The sequence below is a fragment of the Mesitornis unicolor genome, unplaced genomic scaffold (assembly GCF_000695765.1).
Source record: "Mesitornis unicolor isolate BGI_N332 unplaced genomic scaffold, ASM69576v1 scaffold25063, whole genome shotgun sequence".
Taxonomy (NCBI): Eukaryota; Metazoa; Chordata; class Aves; order Mesitornithiformes; family Mesitornithidae; genus Mesitornis; species Mesitornis unicolor.
The window spans coordinates 21,303-30,320 of NW_010175700.1; the positions used below are offsets into that span (position 1 = coordinate 21,303).

The 9,018-nt window shown below is 36.8% G+C and overlaps 1 protein-coding gene across 1 annotated transcript in view; it reads right to left on the reverse strand.

The window, feature by feature from the left end:
- The window catches only part of LOC104538335 (chromosome unknown open reading frame, human CXorf57), a gene marked incomplete at its 3' end in the record, with an annotated part of 21,179 nt that extends 12,818 nt beyond the window's left edge, over positions 1–8,361 (reverse strand). Inside the window, 10 exon segments of the mRNA XM_010181500.1 lie at positions 2,492–2,560; positions 3,072–3,283; positions 3,685–3,817; positions 3,819–3,834; positions 4,396–4,563; positions 6,059–6,166; positions 7,283–7,405; positions 7,497–7,588; positions 7,909–8,017; positions 8,334–8,361. Of these exon segments, the coding sequence (XP_010179802.1) occupies positions 2,492–2,560; positions 3,072–3,283; positions 3,685–3,817; positions 3,819–3,834; positions 4,396–4,563; positions 6,059–6,166; positions 7,283–7,405; positions 7,497–7,588; positions 7,909–8,017; positions 8,334–8,361 (1,058 nt within the window).
- Positions 8,362–9,018: the final 657 nt, after the last annotated feature.

Consider the following 9,018-nt stretch of genomic DNA (forward strand, 5'->3'; position numbering starts at 1 on the left):
ATGAGCACTTGTGCCATGCCAGATTTGCTATTCCCAGCCTGCATTCTGTAGACTCCCGTTTTCACAGATGCCCACTTGCAAAAAAAAAAAGGCTTTATTCAGTATTTCCAGACGCACTGATATTCACCTTTTCAATCATTTTACTTTAAAGTACTGCCAATAAAAATAACATCAATCAAAACAGACGGCAGATGAATACTTTTAGAAAATACAAGGAAAATGAGCATGCCTTGTGCTTCACACCTATTTCCTAAGCAGTGGGACTAAATGTGATGAAAAAGCTTAAGAAAGAAAATAGTTACAACTTCTAGCTATGCCCAAATCATGCAAGGAATTAAAGTGCCTCAAAATGACGAAACAAAACACCCCACTCACTGATAACACTGGCAAAAGCCTTATTATATCGACTGGTTTGAAATCAACTTAACTCAGCTGTCATGACACCATTATGGCACACAGATCTACCAAACAGGCTTCTAAAATAATTCAACAAGCCTGCACAATGTGAATGTTGGGATCTACCAGCTTCTCCCTGAAAAAATATCTGATTTATATGAAAAAGGGGTATGAAGGAAACGTCAAATTCTGGGAAACTTTCAGCCATGCAAGCTTCAAGCTGAATTTCCCCATATTACAGAATTCCTATCCCTCAGTTCTCATCACAGGGGAGGAAAAAAGGAGAAAAGCGTATAAGTCACATAAACATTTAGAAGTGAAACTGCAGGGACAGCAGCATACAAACAAGTTACTTTCAAGCAGTGCAGAGTGTGAGCAAGTAGTGCACCAGCAACTCCATGGTAAAGGCAGTGCTAAACTTAGAGTGATTGAAATGCTAAGAAAACAACTGTGGTTTTTTTCACTTCCACATAAAAATAAGCCTTTCTGAAATCCCTGATCTTTCCCCATTCACGATAAGCTATCAATTAAATTACTTTGGGGTTTATTAAATGCTTAAAAGTACATTTACGTAGAATGTCTCTAGTAGCAAGGATGTAAGTATCAACAATAATATTAAAGGATCCAGTTTCCCCTTACCTTGTTCTTTCTGAAACCCTTAATAATCACTTTAATAAGTGACCTCAGAAATGTAGGTACTGAGGCTGTCAATAAAGAGCCTTAAAATAAGTTTTTACTGTTTGGAAAAATAAAATGCAACACGATGAAGAATTGCACAAAATACTCGACGCAAAATAATTTAAGCTAGAGTACGTACTTCAAAATATATCTCTACCGTTATTTCATCAGTGTGTTAAAATATTTCAGTGAGAACTGACATTCTGCTACTTCCAAGTAACAGAACAGAAAATAATGCAATTTTTAGGTGTTAGGCTTTCTATTTTTCTTCCGCAATTTGGAGAATTCAGCACAAGTTCACAGTTATTACAGAAATACACAAGTTACCTTTTATTAATACAGAGTGAAACAGCTTTCCATAATCCAACACAGACTGTCTCCGCCTTTAGTTGGGGTTCTAGCACTAATGGCATAGAGTGGACACACAGGTAGCGAGGAGAGTAGCAGATTGAGAAAAGCAGAGAACAAAGTAAACATGCCTTAACTTTTTGCTTCACTTTTCAGAAATGGGGAGAAAACATTCTTCCCACCCTCCACCCCCAAGGAAAAAAAATGGACATTTCTTAGAAAGTGAAAGAAAACAGGATCCCTTACATTCCAAAAATACTCCTGATTTTCCTATGGATCTGTGCCACAAGTCCCTGCGAACTCCTGCACCACCTGCAGAGATGTGACCTTAAAGCCAGGTGCCATGCTTTTAATGAATAGGAAATGAGGTATCTACCAGGAGGACCAGAGGAAACAATAGGCATGTGGGCTCAAAAGAGCCTCATTTATCCCACAGAAAAAGCTTTGGCAAATTAGCTTCCATGAAATGTTTTTAAAGAAAACAGGCACGCTTATAGGGCAGTAATACTGCTAGAATAGTCAAGAACTTATGATCAACTCCACCATTAATTTTGTTACTATATCCCTAGCACCGTGATTCTTTGTGTTAGAGGAGAGGGAAAAGGTGCTAAAAGGAAACTAAGGTGGCAACTGAGGGGTGTCCGTACCCACAACACCAGGCCAAATCAGTGCTGCCAAAAACCCTAAACGTCCTAAGTCACCGACACCAAAGAGTTCAAACATTCGAGTGAACTGAGCTGTGTTGGAACAAATAAGAATTTATGGCCCTTAAACAAAATGCATGAAGGAAAGTACCTTTTTACTTCAAGACTAGCAAATAACATTCACAGCACTAGTGACAATATAAAAATGTTTAATAACGCGCTCAAAATCATGTTTCAGAATAAAACAATCCAATACATTTGAACTGGAATCAGTGGTGAGGAAGTGAATAGAAAATACTAAACTCTACCTGAATCTGTTCTTTCATTTCACTTCCATACAGATTCTTGACCTGTGAAAGTTTCACTTCAAATATCTTTGTTTCATCACTGCAGTTATTTAACATAATTAACTTCACATGACTTACCCTAATTTTCTTCTTGCAGACCGTGTGAAGTAGGGGTAAGACGATACAGGAATAACAGATGCACTCCCCCTTAAAGTAGGAAATTCACCATTATTTTACAGTATTTCATTAAATAAAAACACACACAGCAAAGAACATGCATGTTTTTCTTGCAGGCAGAACGAACCCATGACATTCAAATGTTGGAATTTTCCTTACACGCTGGAAATCCGGTAACGAGTTTACTGTAACACTGCCAAGACAAAACTTCTATTCACTAGGGTTTTCCTAGACTTAAGTTTTCATTCAATCCTAATTATATTTAATTTCAATTTCCCTCAAAATATTCTGAATACTAATCAGAAGAGAGCACTGCAAACCAAACAGCTGCTTAAATCAATCCTTCATTAGCCTGAATAGTATCCTCACTTGATGTGAAGTGTCCTCACCTGATGCTAGGAAAAGTACCTAACTACCTTTTAAAGACTATACTATATATGCTTTTAAAGCTTTCTTAGATGTTTTCTATGACCCGGGCTCTGAACTCATTTCCTTAAACACTTTTTAAAAGATCCACTACAGATTTATGAAGAGAGCTTACTGTTTTGCGCTTGTATTTAATCTGTGTGGTATCTTCCTCTTGACTGAACTCTTTTTTGACCCGGGAGCTTGGTGCTGATGTTGTTCCCCAGGAGTGCAATGTGGCTCCAGAAAAGACTTCACTTCTTTATTCTGAAGGGTGGTGTTTTTCCCCATGTGAACACAGTCTTCTTTGGACATAGGAGAACTTTCAACAGACTGAGAAGTATTTTTCTGCAACAACAGTTAATTGTTTGAGAGTTTCACACCACTTAAAGCTATAGCTTCCAGCTCAAAAACCTGCAAGTCTTTAAGTCACTTTTAAAGTAACAGAACAATTTACCCTGCCTTCTGAAAACTATGTTCTATCTAGCAGAAATTATGTTCTTCTTTAGTAACTTCTAAACAGTTACATAGTTTGACAGAGCAGTGTCATTACACTTCTAGAAAAGCACTGAATCAATGCTTTTTAAGAAGTTCTAAATTAAGACTATCCAAAATTTTACTCTCAAAGTAGCAAATATAGTTAATCAAGAGACAATCTAACCAGGTTCTGAACTCAAATGCATTACTCTCCATTCTAATTAAAATCATAGTTGCTTAAATGCTGTAGCATTAATCCTGCAACACTGTACCTGAACAAGTTCCACTCCCGAGGCTTCTTCAGCTGCACTCCTATAGCTGATGTACCTTATGGCACTGATTATTCCCTGAACAGCAATGCGCTTGTGTTCTCTGTAGTGCAAGTCTTCAAGCTCTTTCCCAAGGTTTCAAAACCGACTCAACTGCAAAAAAGAAATGTCAATAAACAGGTTTTACAGAAATACAACATCAAAATGTCTGAACGCAAGACTCAGAAGATAATTTGTTACTAAAGATTAAATTGATTGAAAATTTCATTTTTGAAGAATTTTAAATCTTTTTTGCTGTTCACATCACAAGGGAAAAAAATTTAAACAATAAACCCGTTTTAGCTCACAAGCACCTTCAGTCTGTGTTACCAGATATCATAATTTGTTACAGGTGAAATTTCAATTCCCTGTATTCTTAACTGTCTCTAATTCTGATTTAGCAGAATGTTCAGAGTAAAATTTCTGTGTAGATCTTTAGCTCATGTAAGCTGCTACAGTTTTCCTGCAGCCAATGGTGCCACGATACTGTCTCTAAGACGAGGATTTAGCCTACGATACTTTTAGCCCTGAAATGGAGTTTTTCTTACGTGACACTGCACATTTCTGTAATCACCAGTAGGAACTGTTTCACTGTATAACTGATGCTTTACATGTTTGGAGTAAGGCTGAACTGAAAAAGGCTACAAATCTTAGAGGTGTTTGATGCTGTGATACCTTTATTGTTTTTACAGTATTTCAGGAAGTTATTTGGAGGTCGTGGAAAAGGGTAATAGCCACCAATGACAGTTTTCTTCATTTGATCAGCTTCGCTTTGTGTTTTAGTCCACTGAATGAAGTTTTTCACTTTGATATCCTTGGTGTACGGCTGGCCCTTGTGCCATCCTTTTAAAACAAAAATAATCAGGTATCAAAGCCAAAGCAGGTTACTGTCACCTGTTCCCATCTTAAAACTGTCCTGAACACTATGTAGAAGAAACAAAGTAAGAATAATTGGACTAAACAAAAGACAACTTTCCACTATTTAACGGTGTTTTATGAAGTATCTTGAATTCCTTGACGCTTGCGTTTGACAACGAAAGTTAGACAAATGTTAAGTAATAGAAAGAAATAAATCAACTACCAAAAATGCTACTAGAATACTTTCTCACAGGAGCGTACAAAGCAATAAAATTAGTAGAAACTGCTTTATTAGCAGTATAAATTAGTTAAATCATCTTCATAGGGTTCAGCAAAGATTGTTACTGACAGGTACTTGGCAAGGTATGTATTCGTTTGTTGGCTGGTTTAAAACCAAGATATGGACTAAATACCAGTTCTATCAAATAAACTGTAATCTGACCAGGTCTATATCCAAGCTGTGAACTGAATACAAAATAGACTGAAGGAAAGCAAAGGAAAAAAAACCTCTCAAAACCTTCACTTAGAAGTAAATTAAATCACCAGAAACCTATTAGCTTGTTTTGCTAGTCTAATTAAGCACAAAACACCTTACACAACTTGTCAGGAAAGACCATATGTACAGAACTGACTATGTTCAGATACTGTTCTAGCACCTATTTTTCTCTATTTCTGCTTGTCAGCAGACAGATTCAGTCTGGGTGACTGATACGTTAGGAACACCAAAGAAATGAGCTGGATGAACAAACACAGGAAAAATATACCTGTTGCATCTTGGAATCAGGTCAGCACATCACCCACCAGCAACACTGCTATAGCCTGCCTCCTGACTGAAGAGCAAACATCCCACAGACAGCTGTGCCTGGTCCTACCTGTGACACGCTGTCTGATGGTATCAAGTGCACAGTATCACAGGACCATAAAGAGCACAGTAATTGCAGATGGGAGTATTCAAACAAGACTATCTAGAAGGAATGCTCCTTCAGTGCAGCCTAGCACCACATCCCTTTCCAAATCATGTGGTCTGCATAAGGTCTTGCATATTGGGAAAGATGAAACATACCAGCTCTCCAAATATTTGGTGTAAAAGCTTAGCTAAGATAAACTTAGGACAACTATAACCTCTTTTTATTTGTAATAAAAGAAATCCCTAAGCCAGAAAAGCTGCACATGATTTTTAATGTTTTTAAGGAAGCGGTAATCCACATTGCTCCATCAACAAAGGATTAAAACAGTCTGAAAGAATTAGTACACGTATTACTCAACCTAGTAATGCTCAGGTACTTTTCATGAGGTACATGCATCAATGCCTCGCAAGAATGGAATTTGCTTTTTTCTTCCTGCAATGCTATTTCATTTTTAACTCTCAGTCATTTCTGACAAGGAAACTAACACCATGCACTGATTATTTTCTTGTAAAATTAAAATGCCCTTTCCAAATAAATGAGAATTACACGAAACTGAAAGTAGTTTAAGTTACCTGTAATGAATATTTGACTTTCATTTGAAGTTGTAAGGTAAATGGTGCTGGAAGGATTGTCAGTGAGGTCCCGTACCACTCTCATCTGTGTACACACCAAATATGTCACTGCAGGAAAAAAAACCAGACCAAACTTCAGGGTTTTTTTCCTGGTATTTCATTGATTTTAGAACGTCAAGACTGACACGCAAGTTCTTGACCCTAAAAATGCTTCAGCGTATGTTGAGCCCCTGTTATAAACTGCAATATGGAGATGTAATTACACGTTCAATTTAGTACCTGCGGAAGGAAATTTCAGCATACATATTAGGATTAAAACACGAGATTCGTCATCAGGAAGCATACAAATGAAACAAATAGTAAAAATATGGATATTAGATGACTATGTTTCTTAAGGATAAAAAGCATAAAATCATGGGAAGCACAAGAAATCACGACATGCCACTGCAAAACTTCTAAACGGAGTACAGAGTCACTCCTTTGTCAACATCTCAGTTAAACAATGCAGTATCATTCTTTGCCGTTTCCCCAGAACGCTCAAGATAAATGCAGTCACAACCTCAACGGGGTTGTGCAGCTGGTCCTGCATCATATGATAGAACAAATGCACATGACACCAACCAACGTTAATGGAAGGATGAGTGCTTGGAGGAGGAGAGACAGAAGGGAAGAAGAAATATATAAAGCTCTTTTAAAATCCTTAATGAAGGATTCTCCAGTTTGAAATTCATCACTCTTAGCTCACATGCAGTAACACAGCTGGGTGATGATTGCTGTTTGGCAAAAAAAATATTTATTCAAAGAAATGAAGTTTTTCCACTTCTACCTCTCCCTTCCTCCATTCCTTTTAAATTATTCCCATTCTGTTTTACAGAAAAAAAGGAGTAATAGATCTGACCAGCTGCCTTCTTTATTTGCCTTTGATGCAAGAAATGTTGTCCCAGGTGCTTCACTTAAGCTTCTGTTTGAAATTAAGGAGGTGAGCCGCAGGCCCAGCTGCCCATCTATTTGTTTAGACAAACTGGCAGATTGCAATATGATAAGAGTTTCAAATACTTAAACTATTTTGTTTATTTTTAATTTCTGATTATCTATTTTCTGTATGAGGAGATAAACCATGGCCATTTTTTATTTAGTGGCAATTATGCACAGAACGTGAAATTAGCAACCAGCTAGAAAAATACTGTAAATAATTATGAGTAAGTATTATAGAGAGATGAATACTTGGGTGAATACGTTCAAACACATCTGGCTGAGAAGTTGCAAATAATTCCAGTATGAATGGTTGGTCTGAGGTCCCATCCATGGCATGTGCCCACCGATAGAGCCAGAAGTCTTCACCGTGTTCTATATGAACATTAAGAAAAATGTGTCAGTATTTATTCAGAAAGTTTAAAATTGCTTGATTAAATTCTGAAAGTCATATTTATACAAAAACCTCTCTTTCTTGCTCGCTCAGCCCTTCCTACAAACGTCACGAGACCAATAACATCACAGCAATGATTGTGTGGTAAGCCATCCAGTTCTGACCTAAAACAAAAACAGAACAAAAAAGTGGGTATTTTTTAATAACAAAACATAAAGCTTTCTCAGAAACTTTTCAAATAACCTTTCCAATTAATATTCAGTGAAATGGAGTGAAATTCAAATTCCATCTTGACAACCAACAAAATGCTAGTTTACCTTGTGACAAACCGGTATTTAGCTTCAGGTAATAAAAAAGTGAGTATTTTTTAATAACAAAACACAAAGCGTTCTCAGAAACTCTTCAAATAACGTTTCAATTAATATTCAGTGAAATGGAGTGAAATTTAAATTCCATCTTGACAACCAACAAAATGCTAGTTTACCTTGTGACAAACCGGTATTTAGCTTCAGGTAATCCCCACTCTGGCTTAACCATTTCTTCTGGAATAATACTTATTTTCGTGGGAGGGTCTCTAACGTTGAGGCTGATTTCTGACAAAGGAAAACAAAAGAGTCAGTAACATTTAAGCCATGAATACAAATTTAAAAAACAAAACAAAACACAAAAAATCACCATAAAGTTTCTTAAATGAAACATTCCAACTTTGTCTCACTGCTTGTGAAGTTATTAATCGATTGATCTGACTTTATGTTTTCATCCAAATAAAGTAAGGAATTCAGGTACAGCATCCAACAATGCAATTTTATAACCTGAGCAATGCTAAACTGTCCAATTCCCTACATGAGCCCATTAGTCTGATCCAGCCAGATACTTTAAAAATATCTAATACCACAATACTGGTTAGACCCAAAGTACTTTTTAACTTTAGCTTCATTCTCAAATGTCACTAAGATCTAAAACTGACTTGCAGACAACAAAGTAAAACAGAAGACAGAACTAGCAGCTGAGGACTTCCCATCTGATACCAGGTCAGGTAGTTACTAATATGACAGAAATACTCCATGGTGGAAGACAAAAGGTCTTCTCATGTCTATTCTATAGCACATAAAAATATGTATTTTATTAAGCAGACTGTTTAGATGCTGAATGACAAACACCATAGAGCATTGGAGGAAGCAGGGCATTCTGCAGCCAGATAAAAAATACAGGAGGAATGGCTTCAACATCCAGAATACACAAGGTAGGACTCCATTGTCTCTCTCATCACAACGCATACCTTGCTAGTATGAAAAATACAGATTCTAATGAAGTTTCTACGATGTTTGGGTAAGGGATTATTCAAATAATGCACCCAGAAAAGTAATTAAATAGGTACAAACATATACAGTTGTTTATATAACTACATCCAGCCCCTCACCTTAGTGCTGTAACACAAAGAAGGTGTTATAATTGAAATCAGACTCTCTACTTAAGAATTTTCTTTTGGCTGCTGCTGTCTAGAAATAGAGGACAATCGCAGTTTTGAATATGGAGTTTTAGGACAGTATCACAGAGAGAATTACACAGAATCCCAGAATATGAGGAGTTGGAA